Consider the following 24,295-nt stretch of genomic DNA (forward strand, 5'->3'; position numbering starts at 1 on the left):
GTCCAGGAGGAGGTGTGGCATGGGGCCCAAACATGGGGTGGACGGTGGTGCTGACAATCGGCAGACAAAACCCTGCAGAAGGTGGTAGATTTGAAAGAGGGCAAGGATACCGGTGGAAAGAGATGGAAACCAGCACGCAGGCAGCACTGACTGTAAACCTGGCACCGAGCCACGCTCACACAGCATGCAGGGCATCACCGTCCAGGCCCCACCGGGTCCCAGCAGCACCAGCTGTCCCAGAGAGGACGCAGCTCAAGCTGGCGTGGCCTAGACCTGCCCGCAGCACCACCATCCCTGCAGCACGCTGGCTCCAGCCCAGCTGCTCTGCCCACTGGGCTCTCCCCGAGGCCATGGCTCACGGGGCCCCTCAGATGTGCTGTGCTGCCTGGGGCGGTGCGCATGAGGGAGAGCCCGTGATGCTGGTGACAGACGGAGCGGGGCCTGGAACCCTGACTTGAGGCCTGGGCAACTCCCTGGATGCTGGGAACCCCAGGGAGCCCATCTTACGGCAGGGACGGTAATTCTGGCCTCGGAAGGGGGCTGAGGGGAGTCACCCGGGGAGTGAGCATAAAGACATGGCACACAGGCAGACCTCACCCGGATGCTCTCACACGTGCACACAGCGGGCGCTCACACGTGCTGACTCGGCCTCTCCCGCCCTCTGGGGACACCGGCCTGACCAGACCCCTCGGCCGTGGCTTCTCTGTGTCTGCCCAGATGGCCTGGTGCCACCCAGCCCAAGGCCTTGGAAGGCAGACATCGCTTGGGGAATCTGATGTTTGGACAATGGCAGCAACCTTTATGCCCTGTATTGTCGCTGTTGTCTGAGTAGCAAGCGCACGTGTCCTCCCCAGGGCCCTCCCGCTCCCTGTGGGGGGCACCTGCAGGGCTGTTATGGGGAGGAGAGACAAAAGCATGTAGATTTATGCACTCAGGGGGCCGAGAGGCCTCACTGCACCCCTACACTGTGTGCCCATCCTGGACGAAACACCATCCTGGGGAAGACACAGGGGCGAGACAGACCCAGGGACCAGATTCTGGTGGCATCGTCTGGTCGTGCTGCGGGTTCCCTTCAGGGCAGGCTGAGGGTGACATGGGACAAAACCCACAGAGCTGGCATTGGGAGGACTGCCATGCTCCTCCCCAGTGACACTCCTGTGGGGGAGGGCAGGGAACGCTGCAGGGGAGTGGTGCTTAGGGACCACTTGAGGTGGCCCCTGTAAGTGTGAGGTGAGCAGGGCAGAGAGACGGTGAGACAGGTGGGACCTGGGACCCTTTGCCGCAGTGCTTGCACCTGGGCAAACATCTTCTTGAGCAACAAAGTACAGAGAATCTATAAGGGACTAAAAACAACTGGTGTATATGCGCAGTTGGGGCAAATTATGGACAAGAAGATACAGAAAGACCAAAAACCCAACTGCCACTTCTGAGGAGCCTGGAGCAAAAGCATGTACTGCGCATGCCCCCTGCACTCAGCACCACCAAAGGGGTGGGCAGAGCACCGAAGCCACCCCCCCACACACACCCCCATCCTCACCCCATATAAGGAACCAGCTCCCTTCCCCCGCCTTAGGGAGCGAATTGTTAGTTGTTTTCGCCCTCCCCCCACCCAGCTGCAGCAGGAGCCCCCATAAAGCCTCGCCTGAATTCTTGTCTGGCCTCTAGTCAATTTCTATTGATAGAGGAGGTCAAGAATCCTGGTTGGTCACAAGGAAAGGAGGGGAGGGAGGGGGCATCCAGAGGGACTTCCTGGAGGAGGTGAGATCTCAGCCAGGCCTTAGGAAAGGAGGGGCTTGGCTTTGATCCAGCCGATAAGGTGGAGTTGCAGTGGCTGGTGTGGACTGGAGGCCCAGGGCGGAGGACTGGGGGACAGGAGGTGGCTGAGGGGTGCAGGGGCCCCCCCAAGTCTTGCAGCCCTGCCTGGCCCCATGGGACTGCCTGCAACCCAGCAGGTCTCCTGCAGGTCTCTGTCTGCTCCCTGCCACCAGGGAGTGAAAAAGGGCTTGAGGAGGATAAATCTGCAGGAGCCGCCTGCCGGCCCCTCGCTGTGGCTTCCGGCCCTGCTGCCTGGCCTGGATCCCTGGGGGTCTCTGGGATGAGCTCCAGGACCGGCAGGTGGAGCAGCACTCACTGGGGAGGCGGCTCCATCTGACCCCAGGGGCTGGCTCGTGGTTAGGGTGCAGTTGCCCCTGTAAAAGCAGCTGTGAGGATGGCTGGGGGTGGGTGGGGGACTTGGTACCTCATGGGCACCAGGCACCTCTTCTCCCCAGAACGCCCGACTGGCCGCGCCCCCAAACGTGCCCAGCCTGCAGGCCCCGGCTCAGTTACTGACAACTCTGTTCTCCAACTACTCAGGCCTGAGGCCCCAGTGTTGTCCTCAATGCCCTTCTTCCTCCCTGATTCAACATCCCTTCTAGGAACAAATCTTGTGGCTCTTCCTTCAAAATCCATCTGAAACATGACCGCTCCTCCCACCTCTGCCAGCTGGACGGCCTGCTTCCACCTTGCCCCTAAAGCTGTTCTCCGACCAGCAGCCAGAATGGAATTCCTTTTAAGAATAAGTCAGGTCTTGTATGCAGAAAATTATAAGACATTGCTGAAAGAAATTAAAGATGATACAAATAGATGGAGAGATATAACATGTTCTTGGATTGGAAGAATGAACATTGTGAAAATGCCTCTACTACCCAAAGCAATCTATAGATTCAATGCAATCCCTGTCAAACTACCACTGGCATTTTTCACAGAACTAGAACAAAAAATTTCACAATTTGTATGGAAACACAAAAGACCCCGAATAGCCAAAGCAATCTTGAGAACGAAAAACAGAGCTGGAGGAATCAGGCTCCCTGACTTCAGACTATACTACAAAGCTACAGTAATCAAGACAGTATGGTACTGGCACAAAAACAGAAAGATAGATCAATGGAAAAGGATAGAGAGCCCAGAGATAAACCCACGCACATATGGTCACCTTATCTTTGATAAAGGAGGCAGGAATGTACAGTGGAGAAAGGACAGCCTCTTCAATAAGTGGTGCTGGGAAAACTGGACAGGTACGTGTAAAAGTATGAGATTAGATCACTCCCTAACACCATACACAAAAATAAGCTCAAAATGGATTAAAGACCTAAATGTAAGGCCAGAAACTATCAAACTCTTAGAGGAAAACATAGGCAGAACACTCTATGACATAAATCACAGCAAGATCCTTTTGGACCCACCTCCGAGAGAAATGGAAATAAAAACAAAAATAAACAAATGGGACCTAATGAAACTTCAAAGCTTTTGCACAGCAAAGGAAACCATAAACAAGACCAAAAGACAACCCTCAGAATGGGAGAAAATATTTGCAAATGAAGCAACTGACAAAGAATTAATTTCCAAAATTTACAGCTCATGCAGCTCAATAACAAAAAAACAAACAACCCAATCCAAAAATGGGCAGAAGACCTAAATAGACATTTCTCCAAAGAAGATATACAGACTGCCAACAAACACATGAAAGAATGCTCAACATCATTAATCATTAGGGAAATGCAAATCAAAACTACAATGAGATATCATCTCACACCAGTCAGAATGGCCATCATCAAAAAATCTAGAAACAATAAATGCTGGAGAGGGTGTGGAGAAAAGCGAACACTCTTGTACTGCTGGTGGGAATGTGAATTGGTTCAGCCACTATGGAGAACAGTACGGAGGTTCCTTAAAAAACTACAAATAGAACTACCATATGACCCAGCAATCCCACTACTGGGCATATACCCTGAGAAAACCAAAATTCAAAAAGAGTCATGTACCAAAATGTTCACTGCAGCTCTATTTACAATAGCCCGGAGATGGAAACAACCTAAGTGCCCATCATCGGATGAATGGATAAAGAAGATGTGGCACATATATACAATGGGATATTACTCAGCCATAAAAAGAAACGAAATTGAGCTATTTGTAATGAGGTGGATAGACCTAGAGTCTGTCATACAGAGTGAAGTAAGTCAGAAAGAAAAAGACAAATACCGTATGCTAACACATATATATGGAATTTAAGAAAAAAAAATGTCATGAAGAACCTAGGGGTAAGACAAGAATAAAGACACAGACCTACTGGAGAACGGACTTGAGGATATGGGGAGGGGGAAGGGTGAGCTGTGACAGGGCGAGAGAGAGGCATGGACATATGTACACTAACAAACGTAAGGTAGATAGCTAGTGGGAAGCAGCCGCATGGCACAGGGATATCGGCTCGGTGCTTTGTGACCGCCTGGAGGGGTGGGATAGAGAGGGTGGGAGGGAGGGAGGCGCGAGAGGGAAGAGATATGGGAACATATGTATATGTATAACTGATTCACTTTGTTATAAAGCAGAAACTAACACACCACTGTAAAGCAATTATACCCCAATAAAGATGTTAAAAAAAAAAAGAAAAAGAATAAGTCAGGTCTCATTGCTCCTCTGTCCGACCCCCTCCACGGGCCCCACCTCACTCTGCGTGAAAGCCAGTTTCACCAAGCCTTGACCGACCAGCACAGCCAGCCCCTGAACTCTGGCCCTACCCTACCGCCCCTTCACTCACTGGGTACCAGGTACACTGGCCTCCCGGGCTTTTCTTGGCCCCAGCAGGCCCACTGCGGCCTCAGGCCCTTTGCGCTCGCTGTCTCTCCTGCCTGTATCACTCTTTGGCTTATTTCTGCATGGCTCATCCCTTTCAATTCTTTGCTTGAATATCATCTTCTCAGTGAGGATTTCTTGATTTCCTCTTTCAAGATGGCACCCTCATGGCACCCCACCCAGTGCTCCTAACCCCATTCCTGAATTGTTCGCCTCTCCCCACTAAGCTGTAAGTAAGTTCCATGAAGGCAGAGATGAGTCCCTTTTGTTCCCTGGAGTGACTGCAGTTCCTACAACACTTCCTGGCCCGTGATGACTCACTAAGTTTTTGTGCATGTTGTTCAGACGCAGTCCCCCAAGGACAGCAGTCATGGCAGGGATTGGGGTAAACCCCAGATTCCTCCACTGGGCTCCCCCCACCACAAAAGGAGCAACAAGCACCTTCCTCGGCCTCCGGGGGGCCGTGAGCCCCTGTCCTGCTCGCCACACCCACCCTGGCCCAGCACTCACCATCCACTGGATTGAGGTAGTCATGGAGATGGGGTGCACTGGCCGCACCCCCGCTCTGCATCAGCAGGTCCCCATATGGCGTGGGGTGGCCTGCCATGAGGGGCATCTGGTGGTAATAGTCTGAGGGGTTGGTGCTTGAAGCGGGGAGGCCAAGCAGCCCCCTCTCCTTCAGGTGTTCGTGGGCAACTGCGGGCAGGAGGGAGGGAGAGGAAGAAACTGTCAGAACCCGGCCAGAAAGAAGAGAAACATGCACCTGGCCCGAGGAGGCCCCTCCGGGCCCTGCAGCCCTCCCCTGCCCTCTGGGTCCCTGGGTCCCCCTCCCCCGCCGTCCCTGGTCAGGCTGGGGCGGGGCTGTTTCTGCTGATGGGGCAGCCAGATCCCAGCCTGCACATTCCTCCACTTGCTCAAAGCCGTAAACAACTGCTTCCTTCTCCCAGCCCCACAGATGCCCAGAGCTCCAGGGTCCGTGGTCCGGCACAGTCTCCAAAGGAAAAGGAAGATGAAGTCGGAGGTGCCAGGGCGGCCAGACAGCTGGGCGCCAGGTCAGACTCACCCAGCACTCGAAGTGGGATGGCAGGCGAGCGCTCGCCCGCCCTGGCCACCTGTCAGAACCTGGGCGGGCGGTCCACCTCCAGTCCCGCACTCAGCCCTGCCGGGGCTTAGCAAAGAGGCCGGGAGGATGAACTTCAGAGTACCTTGAGGGGGCCTGGCACTCAGGGGTGTGGTGTTAGTTAAAGGGGGGCTTGGAAGCCAAACACACCCCTCAGGGGTCCTGGCTTTTACCAGGTGTGCAAAATTAAGAAGGTGCCACCTCTCTGAGCTGGCTTAGTTTTCCATCTGTAAAATGGGGGTAATAATACCCACCAGTCAAATTACTATTAAAAATGACAGGGTTTCCCTGGTGGCGCAGTGGTTGAGAGTCCTCCTGCCGAGGCAGGGGACACGGGTTCGTGCCCCGGTCCGGGAAGATCCACATGCCGCGGAGCGGCTGGGCCCATGAGCCATGGCCACTGAGCCTGCGCGTCCGGAGCCTGTGCTCCGCAACGGGAGATGCCACAGCAGTGAGAGGCCCGCGTACCGCAAAACAAAAAAGGTATCATCAGCCAACGTTGTGCTGGGCGTTCCACTGGGTGGGTGCAGTCACAGGGCTGAGGGGATAACATCCACTCTCTGGTTTCACTAGCATCACACCATGAGCTGATCCCCTCAGCAGATGAGGACTCTGGCACTTAAAGAGATAAAGATGCTGCCCAAGGCCACACAGCAGAGAGTTTGAATCCAGAGCCCGGGAATTGGCCTCCTTGCTATTAGTCTTGGCAGGTGTCAAAGGAGATGCACACAGTCCGGGCAGAAGGAAGCAGCTGGTCCGTGGAAGCCATCACCCTCCCCTTCCTCCTCTCCCTCTCCCGCTCTATCCTCTAGGGACAGCCCTAGCCTGCAGCCCCGCAGCCTCTGCCTGGCCTGCCTGTGCCTGAAATGCCCTCCCCTCCCCCTTCTTGCTTGTGCCTCTTAGCTGAAGCCTTCCTTGAGGGCCCATTGTTCACACACACACACACACACACACACACAGAGTCTGGTCTGGCGGACCCTGCCTCTGCTCCTCGACCCTGCTACAGACGTCTCTCAGGGCCCTCCCTGACGCAGGCCTTGAGGGGACCGCCCCATCTCCGTGTGTATTAGTTTCCTCGGGCTGCTGTAACAAGTTAGTACAGGCTTGCTAACTGCTGCGAAAATGCATTTTTATTCTCCCTCAGGTCTTGAGGCCAGAAGTCCAAAATCAAGGTGTCAGCGGGGCCACCCACTCTGGAGGCTTTAGGGGAAAACCTGTTTCTTGCCTATTCCAGCTTCTGGGAGTTGCCAGCTTCCTTGGCTTGTGGCCACATCACTCCCATCTTTGCGTTGTCTTCTTATCTATGTGTCCCTTATAAGGACACTTGTCATTGGATTTAAGGCCCACGTGGATAATCCAGGATGATCTCTTCAACTCAGAATCGCCAACTTAATCACATCGGCAGAGAGCCCTTTTCCACATGAGGCCATGCTCTCGGGTTCAGGGCTTAGGACGTACATGTATCTTCCTGAGGGCACCATGCCGCCCGCTGCACCACATGTGAACTTCAAGGCAGGAGCAGTGTCTTGGACCCTGGTCTGCACTGCCAGGAGAGGCTGGGGAGCTCCGGTCCACTTCCCGGGAGACACGGGCTCTGTGTGGATGTGTCACACCCTTTGGCGCGTCCTGGATTGGTCGCGGCCACTCAGGGGCCCACGCAGAGTTCAGGGCCAGGAGCAGTGGTGAAGGGCCATTTCTGAATGGCCCCATCCTGGCTGGCCATCTTCATGTCTCACGGCTGCAGCCATTCACCTTGTCTGGTTTTTCTTTGTGACTCTGCCCTTTTCTGTCTCAAATGAATTGAACAGGGTTGCCATCTGACTGAGCTGGGCCACTCAGTATCCTCTCAGGAGGGACACAAAGTCACTGGTGGTCACCCCGGAGCCTTGGGGCTGGGGTCCCGTTTAGAGGCCATGCGTTGACCTGCCAGAGATGTCGACAGAAACCTGCCCAGCTCTGCCTTCGTTCTGCTCTGGGGGGGGCCCTGAGACACCCCGATACAACACCTACTCTGCTTAACACCAGCCTCTGCAGAGGCATCTTGCAACCAAGTAATTCTCACCTAAGATAGGACCTCCATGAATAAACAGATGTCACCATTCTTATTATGTAATTTGCATGCCAAGGCTGTTTATGAATAGTGCTTTTTTCCATAAATTTATTTATTTATTATTCATTTTTGGCTGCGTTGGGTCTTCGCTGCTGCGTGCAGGCTTTCTCTAGTTGCAGTGAGTGGCGGCTACTCTTGGTTGTGGTGCCCGGGCTTCTCATTGTGGTGGCTTCTCTTGTTGTGGAGCATGGGCTCTAGGCACGTGGGCTTCAGTAGTTGTGGCACGTGGGCTCAGTAGTTGTCGCTCATGGGCTCTAGAGCACAGGCTCAGTAGCTGTGGCTCGTGGGCTCTAGAGCGCAGCTTCAGTAGTTGTGGCACATGGGCTCAGTAGTTGTCGCTCGTGGGCTCTAGAGCACAGGCTCAGTAGTTGTGGCACGTGGGCTCAGTAGTTGTGGCTCACGGGCTCTAGAGCGCAGGCTCAGTGGTTATGGCGCACGGGCTTAGGTGCTCCGTGGCATGTGGTAGCTTCCCGGACCAGGGCTCGAACCTGTGTCCCCTGCATCAGCAGGCGGATTCTTAACCACTGCGCCACCTGGGAAGTCCTACGAATAGTTCTTTAATGAGCGCAAAAACCAATGCACCCCTGGTTCCCTTGTCTTGGACCACTCATTTATCGAAAGACCTACTGTTGATGGGGGGCAGGGAGGAAGGCCAGCCACTGACCATCCCACGGACAGCAGCTGAGGAATGACCAGCATTAGAGTTAGCATCCCTCCCCCCACCCTGCTGCCCCAGGCCCTCCCGACTCACCGTCCGCAGGGCTGAGGCCCCTGGCCGCAGAGATGGCGGGGTGCGTGGGGCTGCCGTGCACAGCGCAGAGGTACTGCTCCATGTGCGAGCTCACGTACGGGTGTGGGGCGTTGAAGGGGGACTCCCCAGGGCCGGCAGGGTGTGGGGAAAGTCGGATCAATGAGATATCCGAGATGACCGGGCTGCCACTCAGGGCGGGAGGCCTGCAGAGACAAAGGGGAACATTTTAAGAAGGTGTGGCCCACCCAGGAGGATGCCCAGGGAACCCCGTTAAGGAGCAGAACCAAACGGGCGGCTGCACCTTTATTTATTCGCCAACATTCCCTGGTCACCCTCATACAGAGTCTCAAATCTCATACACTAGCCAGGAAATGCAGATGGAAAGCTCCCGGGGCTGGTGCAGCAGCCCCCCCAACCGTCTCATGTTGGTGATGGAATTCTGCACACACAGAGCTGGATGTGCTGGACCACAAGCTCGGCAGACCACACACCTCTGCGAGTCGTCGCCACCGCTTCCCCGGTGCCCGCTCAGGAGCAGACGCATTAACAAGTAAGTCTCCGAAATGGACGCATGCCCGCATCCTACCAACTGGTATGAAAACAGGCCATGAAAACACTAACACCAGGGGGAAGATACAAAGAGCTCATCTTCCTAACAGAACTGAGGAAAAGAGAAATCAGGAGATGCCCTGAAAGATGGAGAATTTGGGGCTTCCGTGGGACAATCCCTGCAGTGAAGCACTCAGCCACGGGATCGGCTGTAAAAGAAAAGCTCAGGATTCAAGGAGCCTTTGGAAACGCTGAGCCGTCATGAAAATTTGGAATACCGTTCCAGCTTTCCTTACATGGAACTCCTTCTCATGTTCCCAGAGTATCCCTTCTCTGACGCCCACTGACCATCGGGCACGCAGCTGGCGTGGTCCCCTGGGCTAGGGCTGGTGTGGCTGCAGCCCATTTCTATGGTCAGCCCTGCTCAGCTCAACAGAAGGACAGGCCTGCTCCCCGGGGGCCTCCAAGCAGCTGTTAGCATGTTAGTTACAAGGGTATTTTGAGGTCATCTACTCCAAAACTTGCCCATATTAAAGTAAAAATCAGACTGGGGGGAGCTGCTGTGAAAGCACCACTAAGTCACTGGAACCAAATCTAAAGATTTCATTTTCGATTTTTCAGAAAATAGGGGCCTCTCTGTGACTTGACACAGTGCAAAGAATATGTGTTCAAATCAGACCAACCTGCATTAGAATCTCAGTCACTATGGAGAACAGTATGGAGGTTCCTTAAAAAACTAAAAACAGAGCTACCATATGACCCAGCGATCCCACTCCTGGGCATATATCCAGAGAAAACACTAATTTGAAAAGGTATATGCACCTCAATATTCATAGCAGCACTATTTACAACAGCCAGGACATGGAAACAACCTAAATGTCCATTGACAGATGAATGGATAAAGCAGATGTGGTACATATATAGAACGGAATATTACTCAGTCATAAAAAATAAAGAAATAATTCCATTTGCAGCAACATGGATGGCCCTAGAGATTATCATACTAAGTGAAGTAAATCAGACAAAGACAAATACCATATGATGTCACTTAAATTTGAAATCTAAAAAAATGATACGAATAAACTTATTTACAAAATAGAAATAGACTCACATACATAGAAAACAAACTTATGGTTACCAAAGAGGAAAAGTAAGGGGAGGGATAAATTAGGAGTTTGGGATTAACAGATACACTCTACTATACATAAAATAAATAAACAACAAGGACCCAGTGTATAGCACAGGGAACTATACTCAATATCTTGTAATAAACTATAATGAAAAAGAATCTAAAAAAAAAAGAATATATATATATATATAACTGAGTCACTTTGCTGTACACCTGAAACTGATAGAACATTGTAAATGAACTACATTTCAATAAAAATTTTAAAAAAGAACCTTAGCCTTCATCAGCTCAGTTACTCTGAGCAAGTAACTTAACCTCACCAAGCCTCAGTTTCCTCATCTGTAAAATGGGGATAACAACAGTGCCCATTTCCTAGGGTTGCCATGAGGATGAAATTCCCCCAAATGGTGCCTGAGACAGCCACCAGTCAATAAGTGAGAGTTGTTATTACAGCATTAGTACCACACTTTGAGGGCAAAATCCAGATGTGCCTGGGAAGCCCTCAAAACCTTGACGTCGGATGTGTGAAAAAGTGCTGTGAGAACCGGTTACTTCAGAGAGGGCATGACTTGTCCATCGGCTGGAGCACACCAGAGCTAATTACTGATTATGTGCAACAGGGCATGAAAACTGTGCTTATGACACAGTGCGAACCAGGACCCAAACAGGTGACATCCAGATGTCTTAACATCTGGGTTACACAAGCTCCGTGCTCAGAGGCCGCTCTACAGGCCTGGGTGTATGCATTCTGCTACTTTATTTTCGAGCTTTTGCAGATGTAATTGCAACGGATGTGCTGATCCAATGGACCCGCCGGGGCACTTCCACGCTGTGGTGTTTTCAGCCATGCCAATTCTTGGCCTACCTGTACCCTATACCTCGTCAGGGCAATTCCTTCTCTTCCCTGCAAGCCTGGGTCAAGGGACCCCGGTGGTCAGTGGTGCTCTCCCTGAAACCCCTTCCCCTGACATGAGGTCTCTGCTCCCCCTGGGGGGCATGGTTCCCATCTTAGGTGGGCAGGTGTGTTTCCCAGGCAACCAGGGAGCAGGGCGTGTCCCAGGCACCGCTGCATCGAGCATCTGGCAGGCAACTGTTATCCCGCAGGTGTTCAGAGGTATCTTCAGAGCCAGTGATGGTGACACATCTGTGAACCAGGCACTGAGCCTGGCAGAAGGGAGCCTCTGCCATCAGTCACAGCCTCCAGCTATCCTCACTCACAAGCCGCCATTAGAGGCCAGGCCACCTGTGAGGAAACTGCACTGGGTGCCAGGGACCAAAGCAGTGGCTCCGCTTTGGGCCACAGAGGCCACAGGGGAGAAGAGTGAGTAAGCGATGCGTCTCCTGTCCCGAGAGCCTTGGTCCACCACTGGGCACTCAAGGCAGGGTAGGTTTCAGGGCCCACAGGATGCTGGCCAGGTTCGAGGGCAGGGCAGCCTGGCGTTACTGAAGCTGGTGGCCCTAAGTGGCCTGGCCAGGCCTCCCTAGCAACACGTCACCCTGTGGGGTGCAAGGACCACAGCTAAGGCCCCACAAGGCAAGCCAGTGATTATGTGGGGATTTAAAGGAACACATGGAGGGTACACGGTGGCCCTGGTCTGTCCAAGGCGACTCCCATCCCACCGGCCAAACAGGAGGCTGGAGGGGGTCTTGTCGTGGCAACGTGCACCCCGCTGTGGGGCTGCCTGGCGGGGCCGGAATCAGTGCAGCCTCAGCAGCTGGGCCCGGAGGTGGCAGGTGGGGGCCGAGTCCCCATGCTGAGAAGCTGGGACTTTTATCTCTACACCTCTGCCACCACCCTTTGGAGGAGAGTGACCTCTGTTATCCCCTTCCCATCACATTATTCTCCAAGGAAAGGGAGAGGAGCTCGAGGTTCTTCCAGGCCACGCCCCTCCCCACAGGGATGCTGACTTCAGAACAGCAGCCCGTGATGATGGCCAGCCTGATGGCCGCCGGGAGGAGACGTGAAAACTCTGGCACCAACAATGCACCTCACCCACGAGGGCTCTGGGTCCAGAGACGGAGGTCACCCCACAAGCCGTGTGGCCAGAGACGCAGGCCGGGACTCAACCCAAGCTGCCTCACTGCCGGGACGGTGCCGCCCTCAGCCCAGGCTCTCCCTGCCCCAACAGGGAACAGTCGGGGACTCCTTGTCCCCTTGGTGTGACACAGCAGAAGCTCGGAGAGGCCACTGCCTGCCCCTAAGCAGATTCGACAGGGGATGGCCGTGAGGTGGGTTAGGTAACAACAGAGCTGATGAAAGGGTGCACAGAACAGCCCCTGCCCTTCCAGTTCCAGGCCTGGGAGTGGGGTCTGGGCCAGCAGAGCCTCCCAGGGGGGACAGAAGCAAAGGTGAGTCCTGGCAACGCAGAGCACAGCTGGGTTCTGGAGCCTGTCCAGGGGGACCCAGGTCGGCGTCCGGAAGCAGTGGGACAGGGCCAACCCCGATCCTTCCCACTTAGCTGGGTGGCCGCGGCCAGGATGCTGTTCCTCTCTGGTGCCTCTCCAGGAGGTAGACAAAGACCAGCGCTGGGCACATGGTAGGGGGTTCACAGCACTAAGCCCCTTCCCTCCCTTTTCAGCAACAAGCCAGCTCGGGGTGCGCAGTGTCTGCTGACCTGGGCCTGCGGGACCCAAGACAACAGGCCCATTAACACAGCTACAGACGACTGTTGAGACACCTCCTCTGGGAAGCCTCCTTAGATGTCCCCTCTGCATGGCACCGCTCAGCTGTGCCCTGACCTGGCATTTCCGTAAGACTGGGTGCCAGCTGCCACGGGGTCACATGCATGTATTTCGTTTACTAATCTAAATTCAGAAATCCACGAAGTAGGCACCTTATGCCCATTTTACAGATGAGAACATTCTCAGAAAGGCTAGGTCCCTTGCCGAAGGTCACTCAGAGAGCAAGTCTCGGAACCACAACCAATCCAGGCGGGTCTGGACCCGAGCCTGTACCTGGGCCCGTCCCCTGGCAGAGAAGCGGGTGCTCTTGACGACTGCGACGTTTTGTGAGCGAGCGGGGCTCTGGCGGGTGCAGGATCAGGGAGGTGGCGGCGGCACCGGGGAAGAAAAGAACTCACCCCCCCATCCCCCGCCCCGCTCCAGCTCCCTCTATCCTCACCCCCACTCCCATCCCATCACCACGCACAATCAAGTCAGCTTTCAGGAGGGAGAGGGAGCCTCTCCCTCACACTGTGTTGTGAAGGACTGATAGGCTCCAGGGTCACAAATGTTCCAGGAGACTGTCATTTTAACAGATCAGACAAAGCCGAAGGAATGAATCTCAAATGGCAGAATTCGAAGCATTAGGAATGCATCCGAGGGACCAGGGGCCTTCCCAGCAGCCCTGAACTCACAGCAACACAGCCACCCTTCAAGGCTGGTCCTTCAGGGACCAGAGCTGCTCTTTCTTGGACGCTTGCCTCATCCCACCTGACAGACAGTCCCCACACAGGCGGTGCTATCAGTGCTGGGGAACCAAGAACAGTGCCATCGGACCTACCAGGCAAGGCAGATGCCGTGAAATCAGAGCTGCTGCTTCAGGCCACCCCTCAGCCACAGCCTCCCTTTCTTCTTCCATTTCCACACTGTGGGCTGCGGGATCCCGACCCTGGTCTTAGCCGTGGCCCATCCAGGCCTTGAATTCTGGCAACTGGGCAGAGACTCAAGGAAGGGACCTTGAGGATGGGAGGAGAGACCAGATGTGTGAGCTCATTTTAAAAGATGGTCACATTCTCCCGGGCTGTAGGCACACACGTGTGCATACTCACACGCTTGCAGGCCTCAGTCAACCGGACCGGCAAAGTCAGCCTTTCTGCAGGCTGCTCGGTTTGGACACTACCTTTATGCATTGCCTTCTACCCTTCGGTCCAGCTCTGAGCTCATCTGAGCCTGACTCTATCAACTGTTTCTTCCCATATTTGTTAATCTTCCCAAGAAAATTGCCCCAAGCCCTTGCTCTGTTCCCAGCGACCTGTAGGGAGCTCAGAGCCCAAGTGGAAGAGGCACAAACAAATCAGTTTAAAGATTCCAGCAGAGGAGCAAATTCCCTAACTCTGTCTGAAGGTTCCTCAGAGGTGACCTTGAGCTGGGCTCTGAAGGATGAATAGGAGCTCATGAGCACATTGCAAATAAAGGAAGCAGCAAGTGCAGGGAAAGGCTAGAGCATAAGAATGTGTGTTTGAAGGTTATATCTTGGGGGAAGCAGCAGAGCCCAATCTGCTGCTGGGTGGGCGATCTGTGTTGGACCCACTTCCCTTCTCCTGCTGTGGGTGGGCGACATGTAGCCTGTGCCCTGACGATCAGACGTTCCATATCCCCGGGCACCATCAGAGATGGGCATGTGCCCCAGACAGCCCCTTTGGCTGAAATCTTTGGGAAAGAAGTATGCTCTGTCCACAGAGGTTGCTGTGTGGGTGGAGCCACTGGGGGCCCTGAAGGGAGAGGCCAGGAACAGAGATGATACACAAACATCAGAGCTGAACGCCGTGGAACCAGTTTTTTGAATTGAGCCCCTGGAGAGGGATCTGGCTTTGCCAGAAGCTGGTACCCTCGGCCTTTTCAGTTCTCTGAGCCAATGCATTTGTTTGTTTGTTTCAACCAGTTTCAGCTGACTTTTTCTGTCTTAGGCAACTGCCAGGGCCTGTCAAGGCGAGCCTTGACTAATCAGCCTTCCCCTGCCCGGAGTGATCCAGGGGCCCGGCTTCCCGCAAGGCAAACCGGATCCGTAGTTCCTTGGGCCTGTGCACCCTCTGGCCTGCAGGCATCCTGTCCATAGCTGCTGGGCGGCACGGGCAGCTGTGCTGGCCCTTCCGTTTGTGTGTGTGTGTGTGTATGCGTGCACGTGTGTGTGTGTGTGTCCTTCTCCCTGGAGGCAAGCCCAGCAAAGGGCCTCTCCTTAGCAGGTTCTTTCCTGTTTCCCTCCCTCCCTCCCTCCCTCTTGGGAGGGCCCTGCCGACCCCCCGGACAAGATTTCAGGGCTAGGCCACCAGCCGGGCGAAGAAAGGAGGAAAAGGGACCAAGCAAGTGCAGACCTAGCTGGCCAGTTGCCGTTCCAGCCTAAGTGGGCGCTGCCGGGGACGCTATTCCTGAACACGTGGTCAACATTCGCTGGACGCCAATGGCGTGCGGCATGTCCAGCAACTCCGCAAGGCAGGTCGTATTGCCCCCATTGCAAAGAGGAGGAAACCCGAGGCTCGGGGCCGTTAGGAGCCTCGCCCGAGGTTGCAGAGCTTTAAGGGGCCGAGCGCCTTTCTGACTCTGGGAAGGCAGACTCAGCCTTCTGACGTCCCCAAGAGCGTACGCACGGACAGGCAAGCTCCCGCCACAGCTGTTTCTGCCCCTGACAAGCCCAGCCTGGTGTCCCTCTGCAGACACGGCCTCAGCTGGACCCTGGGGGCAGGGGCGCAGGTGGAGGGGAGCTGCTCACACAGGCGGGCAGAGCCTGGACTCTGGGCGTGAATTGCGGCTCTGTCCCTGCTTGTGGGCCTCAGTCGTGCTATCCGCCCCCTGGCTGGCAGGATGGGGCGGCTGGGAGAGGGAAGGAGCTCAGTGTGGAAAGTGCATGCTGCGCTCCTGGGTGCCTAGTAGGTGCTCGGGCTGTGCCCACCGTCTCTTTTCTTAGATTTAACAGATGAGCAAATGGAGGGAAGTCAGAGGGTGGCGGAGTGGCCCCAGCCTGCGTCCCCCAGCATTCAGCCCCAGGCCCCTTCCCATGTGCTGGCACAAAAGTTTTGCAGGCAGATGAAAGGGCAAGCCAGGGCGCTGGGAACCCTGCACGTCCGTGTGTATCTCAGCCTGAGCTGGCTGGGCCTGAGCGAGCACGCCTAGACCCTTGAGGACGGGCACCATCCCTGGGCGCTGGCCCAATGGGGTGCGTTGCTAGAGGGCGTTGGCTTCCGCCAGGCTTGGGGGTGGGCTGGGGGGGCAGAGTGAGCCTTCACTGATGGGAAGAGTTGGGGGGCGTCTGACCCCCAGCACAGCCTGAGCCAAGGCGCGGGGGCAGGAACCAATGTGCTCCTTAATTCGGGGAGAGGAGGGGACAGATGTGCAGGGATTCGTGCCCCTGGCCCCCACCCACTGCGCCTGTTTGGAGAGGAGGGAGAACAATGCGGTGCTGACTCACCCAGACTCAGCACGAGCTGTCAGGGCAGGATCTCCTGCGCCGGGTCAGCGGCTGGGAGGAAGCACCCTTGGCCACCCAGAGGCACTCCTTCTGGAGGCTTTGTTCAAAGACCTTTTCTTGTGCGGGGCAGTAGGGCCAGAACAGGCAGGAATAAGGCCTTCACATCCCATTTCACAGACAGCATGACTGACACCCAAAGCGACAGTTGGGACAGCCACAGCGAGGTCGGTGGGAACAGCAGGTCCAGAACACTGAGACCCGGGCGCTGGGCATCACCCTCTCCTCGCCTGGTCCAGGGCCCTGGGCATCACCCTCTCCTCGCCTGGTCCAGGGCCCTGGGCATCACCCTCTCCTCGCCTGGCCCAGGGCCCTGGGCATCACCCTCTCCTCGCCTGGCCCAGGGCCCTGGGCATCACCCTCTCCTCGCCTGGCCTAGGGCCCTGGGCATCACCCTCTCCTCGCCTGGCCTAGGGCCCTGGGCATCACCCTCTCCTCGCCTGGCCTAGGGCCCTGGGCATCACCCTCTCCTCGCCTGGTCCAGGGCCCTGGGCATCACCCTCTCCTCACTTGGCCTAGAGGTGACCCACGGCCCTCGTGGCAGCAGGAGACCACACACCTGCGAGGTCCAGCACCCGTGCCCCGCTACATCCCGCGTGCCCCTGGCGGCCCCCTCTCTGGTCCTGCGCCCTGCCTCACTCACTTCTCACAGCGCTGGCCCTGGACGCCTGCCTGTTTCTCCACTCCTCTACTTCTCCTCTTCATCCCCACCCTGTCCCGGACACAGAGGATGGCTCCTTCCCTGGACCCTGGGCACGTCCATCTTGGCTGGTCATGTGGCGATGAGCTCACATGGGGTCTGTCTCCCCTCTGGAGAGGCAGCCCCAGGCGCAGGCTGTAACTGTGGGGCGGAGGCCGGAGGGATGCGGCCACAAGCCAAGGAGTGCCAGCCGCCCCCAGAGGGTGGAAAAGGCCAGGAAGCGACTCTCCCCCAGAGCCTGCTTTGGGAGCACAGCCCTGCTGACATCTTGATTTCGATCCAGTGATACTGTTTGGACTCTGATCTCCAGAACAGTGAGAGGATACATTTCTGTTGTTTTAAGCCACGGAGTTTGCGGTAACTCATTAGGAGCCAGGAAGGTGTGTTGTGCCTATTGTGCTTGGGTGGAGGAGGCCTTTGGGACACAGCAGGAACTGCGGTCATTACTGTCACATTTCTTCCGAGAAGGTCAGGTCTACGGGGAACAGGGCCGGCGTGTTACTTCCTGGAGGAGCCCTGCACCCCCCAGTGGGTGCTACATCAGTGGCCAGTGGGCAAGGAAGAGGGAGGAGCTCCCCTCCAGGCTGGGAGGGCACCGGAGCACTAGGTCCCATCCCCCACGTCACAGGGCACCGTCACAGGGCACTGGAGCGTGCCTTCCCGACAGCCGCCCAGATTACACGGTCACCAGCCTCCCTTAGCTTAGCTGAGCACGCCCTGCACACACCCCAACACACCCACCCTGCCCACCCTGGGGACCATGTGCTCGCACGCACCGGTCCTGCCTTTGGGCTGAGACGTACCACCCACCAGGATCCCAGGGCCATGGGCGGGGTCGGCGGGCTCAGCGTGGGGAGGCCAGGACCCTCTGCTGTTGCCAAGCCGCTCAGGGCCAAGCATGCACTTTCACAGACACACCGGGCAGGTGGCCTCGGGCCCACTGATGTGCCAGAAAGCAAATGAATTCCCCAAAGCTGGCCTTGCTGCTCTTCCCCAAACTGGGGCTCCTCAGCACCCGGGAGGCAGGGCGGGCATGTGTCTGCTTTCACAGGCACCCTTGCATGGCAAGGCCGCTGCCCTTGGCCTACGAGCAGATAGGAACAGAGCTCCATCGCGCCCCGCTGGGTGGAGTTCAATCTCCTCTCCAAGGCTTTTTTTAAAATAAACTTATTTATTTATTTCTGGCTGTGTTGGGTCTTTGTTGCTGCGCGCGGGCTTTCTCTAGTTGCGGCGAGCAGGGGCTACTCTTCATTGCGGTGCGCGGGCTTCTCGTTGCAGTGGCTTCTCTTGTTGCGGAGCGCGGGCTCTAGGCGCGTGGGATTCAGTAGTTGTGGCACGCTGGCTCGGTAGTTGTGGCTCGCGGGCTCTAGAGCACAGGCTCAATAGTTGTGGCACACGGGCTTAGTTGCTCTGCAGCATGTGGAATCTTCCTGGACCAGGGCTCGAACCCGTGTGCCCTGCATCGGCAGGCGGATTCCTAACCACTGCGCTACCAGGGAAGTCCCCTCTTTAAGGCTTTTGTTTGTTGGTTTTGTTGTTTCTTGCTTGTCTCCTTTTTTTTTGTATATGAAACTGTACCTTGGCAAGGTTGCTTACCACCTTTTTCACACATTAATTTTAAAAGTTCCAGAAATCAAGTCCTTTTCAAAATATACTAAGGGGGTTTGCAACTGTAAAGAGAGGTACAGTGAATCCTCTTGGAAGTCACTGGAGAATTGCCTCTCCCCAAATCAGAGACCAACCTGCACATTCTGGTGCATCTGGGCTGCACCCTGTCCACGTGGTGAGGCTCTGAAAACCAGCAAAAAGGACACCTGTCAACAGGAGCTGGACCAAAGCAGCCGGCCATTCACGGATTTTGTTCCTGTGGTCACGCATCATTCCCTCTGCCAGCCTCAGAGTATGGGCCTCTGACGATGCTGGGTGGGGAGCCGGAGGTCGGAGGAAGACTCGGCCAGGACCCTGCTCCCAGGAAGTGGGGCAGGTGGCTGCCAACCTGACTGACACGTGCTGAACGAGGGGTGTCTGGTCAACCCTGACATCCCGCTGCCTTTGAAGCCCCCTCCCAAGCACAGATCTCAGCAAAGGGCATGAGTGTCCATGAGGCCGTGGTGATGACAAGCTGTTCGGAAAAAGACACCCCCACAAAATCACAAACGCTGGACTATGTATAAGAGCCAAGACATGGAAGCAAACTAAATGTCCATCAACGGATGAATGGATAAAGAAGATGTGTCACATATATACAACAGAATACTACTCAGCCATAAAAAAGAATGAAATAAGGCCATTTGCAGCAACATGATGGACCTAGAAATGATCATGCTAAGTGCAGTAAGTCAGACAGGGAAAGACAAATACCATATGATACTGCTTATATGTGTAATCTAAAAAAATGATACAAATGAACTTACCTACAAAACAGAAACAGACTCACAGACACAGAAAACAAACTTATGGTTAGCAAAGAGGAAAGGTGGGGGAGGGATAAATTAGGAATTCGGGATTAACAGATACACACTGATATACATAAAATAGATGAACAACAAGGTCCTACTGCATACACAGGGAACTATATTCAACATCTTGTAATAACCTATAATGGAAAATAATCTGAAAAAGACATATATGTAACCGAATCACTTTGCTGTACACATGAAACTAACACAATACTGTAAATCAACTATACTTCAATAAAACAAAATCACCATGCTGGGACCTCTGGGATCAGGGAGGGAGCATGGACACTGACTGCAGCCTACAAACAGTATACAAGGTGCTGGAGCAGAGAGAGGGGTGGGAAGGAAAGGATTCATTCACTCTGCTGGGGCAATCTGAGAAGGCTTCCTGCAGGAGGTGGCATCTGAGCTGGGCCTCGACTCTTACAGAGGAATGGAAAGGAGGCAGTGAGTGGTGCAGGCTTGGTGTTTTGAGACAGGAGAATAGCTGAAAAAAGGGTGGGTCAAATCGGGGAATAGGTAGCAGAGTCCTAGGGCTGAAGGTCAGACCAGACAGCTGGGTGGGGGGAGAGCACGTGGGGAAAACCATGAAGCAAATGTTGGTAACCTGAGCCGGGTTTTAACAGGACCTTCCCGTCACCCAGACACTTCATCATGGGAGCAAAGAGACTGTGCACAGACTGGGAGAGGATATTTGCACCAGAGATAACCAACCACAAAATGAGTAGCCTTAATATATAAAAAGCTTAGTCAAATCAATAGGAAAAAGACAACTCCATAGAAAAATGGGCAAAATAGCTGAACAGGCATTTCACGAGCAGGAAACATTATTGGCCAAGAAACATATGAAAGGATGTAGTCAGCATCATCAGTGATATGGGAAATAAAAAAATCGAATCACAGGAGATGCCATTTAAGCAAAAATTAAAATGTGGATGACACCACCCTGATAACAAGGGTGCAGAGCAGGCTGAGCCCTCAAACACTGCTGGTGGGAGTGGCTCGGCAAAAAATCTGGCAACATCGAGGAGGGTTAAAACGTGACTCCCCCATGACTCAGCAATTTCATTCTCAAACACACATTTATTCTAAGGAATGGGTGGTACGTGAGTCCCGGAGGATGGTGCTAGAGCTTTCACTGCAGTGATGTTCAAAAGAGCAAAAGCACAGACGCATCCCAGGTGCCTGTCAGTCCAGACTGCTTCAGAGCAGTGAGGATTAACGATTAAGAGCCCCACGCACCAATGGGATGATTCCCTGGAACATTCCATGACCTGTGAAAACCAGGTTCCCCAAGAATCCATCTGCAATGATTCTATTTATATAGAATAGAATTGCTCTATTTATATAAAGCACACAGAGCAAACCCAAACAATGTATTATTACAAGAGTTAGACATCAGGTACAACTGTTACAGACGCAGGGGGTGATAACTCCAAGTCCCAGAAGGTGGTGGAGGGGGAGCCCCGGGGCAGGACCCTGGAGGGCCACACGGGGCCTCAAAGGTGCCGGCACATCCCCTGTTCCCAGGCAGAGCAGGGGACAATGGTCATTAATACTCTTTACATCGTAACCATGCATTTACTATCCTTTTGTACGTCTTCACTGTAATAAGATCAGATTTTTAAAAAGGATGGATGGGTAGAAGCTGGCCTCTGGTTAGAAACTGGCCGAGCGGACGGGGGTTCTGGGGTGGGGAGTGGAGAGACCGCAGGGCTGTTGTGGAGAACCTGTGTGGGCTGCTAGAAGGGTTTGAGCGTCCAGTGGTTGTCTCCGGGGTCACCCAGTGGGCTCATCTTGGCCGCTCCAACTCTCTGCTGCCAGGTTCCCTCCCAGCCAACTCTCTGCTGCCAGCTTCCCTCCCAGCCAGCCCCAGACCCTAACCCTAACCCTAACCCTAACCCTGCTCTGCGACCGACACACATCTGTATACACATGCAATCCTTCCGACCCTCCACTCACCCCGTTCCTATCCCAGACATGCACGTTCCGCCAGACCTAGCTGAGCACCAGCTCTCAGCTGTCACTCCCCGAGCAGGGCAGACCCATAATAAAGAAATCACTGTGTCCAGCTGATGAAGAGCAGATTTCTTACTAAGTAAACACTGATGTTTTGGTAGGGAAATTAGGTTATAAAATTGCACCTACAAAGGAGGCCATACAGATGGATTTGGTTAAGCTCTAGCCACACAGGCAACGGGGGTTAATTCAGTCACCCACCCTTTATCACACTTTCTTCTTCTCGGAGCACAAGGATGGGAATGTGATCAGTGTTTTCAAACATACAAACCCAAAAAAGCAGAAAAAACAAGAGTAAGTCATCAAGGAGCCTTTTCTCCTAGCAAAGGGATGACTTGTGCAGAGCTGGGGGGTGGAGGGGAGGTGGTGGGCTCCAACCACCTGTCTGGGGAGCCGCACCGATTAGCCATCCCCCGTCCAGGTACCTGAGGTGTGAGCTAGCCTCCGGGTATGTGGGTCCTGCATCTGTAAGAGCAGACACCCTTGGCTGAGCACAGCTGAGAAGAATCTTCCAGAAAGTCACGGCCGTATGGGGACAGTCCCATCACAGGGCAAAATGCAGGGCGCTGGAGGGGGAGCCACGGATGGAAGTGAGACACTTGGTCTTGGGGTTGGGGGAGGCGCTTTGTTAGGCTTCCCTAGGGGTCTGAGCTTAAGCAAGGAGAACAGGCCTGGGCGGAGGGTGGGCTACACGCAGGGAAACTCCTCCACGGTGAGAATTCTTCCACTCTGGCCTGGCCAGCCAACGTGGTGTGAGGAATTTCCTTTCCTGGATGCCTGTCAAAATGAGATGGATAATCCCAAATAGTTTAGATAAGACATCTCGTCTTCTTAGAGCGGGGTGGGCTATCAATTTCTACCCAGCTTTGGTGTCCATTAGTGTGTACTTCGAAAAGTGTCCGGGAGTCGAGGCCCCTCACTGGAACAAGGGCAACTCTGGGGCTAACAGTGGGATGGGCAGAGGCAGGCCTCCGTGCCTTCCTGCTGACACATGCTTTCCGCTCCTGGTTTCCTGGTGCTCTGGGTTCCCCCGACCCCTCCTCTCCCACCTGCACACCACTCTGTAGCCGTTCGATTTCCCCCACTCCCCCTCCCAGGCCACGAGCTGTCTGTGAGTACCCAGACTACACCTCCTTGGACCATATCCCTGGTGCAAGGCTGGCACATCACGGGCACTGGGTGAGTGTCGTGAAATGAACAAGTGCTAAGAACTTCCCCACTGAGTGAAGCAACAAGTAAACGCTACTTTGCTTGTGTGGGACAGGTCAAGTTCACATTTCAGAAATACAGCTCCTGGAAGGGGAAAATGAAGGAAGGAGCTCACACGGTGCCAGACATATTTCTTCCCCGTGGGCCCTAGGGCACATAATTGGTGTAGCAATGCTGGCTGCATTGATGGAGGCTTGGAGAATGGCTGCAACAGGACTCTGGGGCAGGGCACTGCTCATGAATTCTCTCAGCCAGTGCGGACCAAGGCTGGCAGGAGTGATCCCGAGTGACAGCACTTGGGACACAGAAAAATCCAGCAAGAATGAATTAGGCTCAATAAATGGATGCATTCTGGGCACCGGCAGCAGCTTCCACCCGGAGTGAATGACACGGACTCGGAGAGTGGGAAAAGACCCCCCACCCCCACAAAGGCCAATCTGTCCACCAACACCTGAAATTTTACTGTTACTGATTAATTCCTTTGGATTGATTACAGCAAAGATAACACAGCGTAGCCCTAAGACCTACAATGAGATGCCTCTTCCTCTCCAAGGATAATCACAGCATAGAGAAGAGCTCAGGCTTGAGGGTCAGATCTCACTTTCTGGCTGAGTGATCTTGGCAAGCCCTTAAATTCTGGAAAGCTCCAATTTTCTGCTCTATGAATGGGGGAGAATATCACCCACCTTACAGGGCATTGAGAGGACTGGATCTAATATCATCTGCCCAGCACCCAGCAGAGTGCCTGGAATGAAATGTGGGTTTCCTTCTGGTGTCAAAAGGAGAGTGGAAAGAGCAAGCCATTGTCCAGCAATCACTGGGCACCAGGACCTGTCTTCTGTGCTTTATACTCACTCACTCACCTAATTCTCACAAGCGCCCCATGTGGGCTTACTGTTTTGTCTCCATTTTAGAGATGGGGAAACCGAGGCTCTGGAGGTTAACAGCCAGCCCAAGGATGTCAAGGGTATATAGATGGCATAGGACTTGAACCTTGGCCCCACCCTGTTCTCCTACATCCTGGGGGTGTGGGATGGGAACTGCCCAAGATGACCGGGGCCCAGCGGGTCCGGAGGGGAACCAGAAAGATCACCTCTCAACCCTGTAGGACCTTTCCACCGGGCAGTGCCTCCCCACGCCTGCTCTGTGCACCCTCCCCTGCTGTAGGCCCGCCTCATTTCTGCACATCAAGATTTGCTTCACTCCCGGGACCCTCCTGCCCTTGGCTGACCACACGGGCGCTCTGCAAAGCCCAGAGTCAGGTAGCAACCCTTCTGCGAGGGCCTCTGTTCAGCAAAGATCAAAGAGTGGGCCGCCTTATCAGACACGCTCCTCATTAAACTTTTACGGGCGGATTCCATTATAAATGAGCTGTCCGACCCACGCCGCTGAGCACGATCCTGGAGCTGGGGATCTGAAGCTCTCAGAGGAGAGAGGCTTCTGTAGAGGGGTCGGGG

General features: G+C 54.5%; 1 protein-coding gene across 1 annotated transcript in view; it reads right to left on the reverse strand.

Moving 5' to 3' along the window:
• Positions 1-24,295, reverse strand: part of GLI2 (GLI family zinc finger 2) — a gene marked incomplete at its 3' end in the record, with an annotated part of 247,461 nt that overhangs the window by 30,657 nt on the left and 192,509 nt on the right. The window contains exons 4-5 of the mRNA XM_082682079.1: positions 8,593-8,795; positions 5,122-5,307 (exon numbers count right to left, since the gene is read on the reverse strand). Of these exons, the coding sequence (XP_082538205.1) occupies positions 5,122-5,307; positions 8,593-8,795 (389 nt within the window). The remainder of the gene's footprint in view (positions 1-5,121; positions 5,308-8,592; positions 8,796-24,295) is intronic.

This window comes from Grampus griseus, assembly GCF_964374135.1.
Source record: "Grampus griseus genome assembly, contig: HAP1_SCAFFOLD_50, whole genome shotgun sequence".
Taxonomy (NCBI): Eukaryota; Metazoa; Chordata; class Mammalia; order Artiodactyla; family Delphinidae; genus Grampus; species Grampus griseus.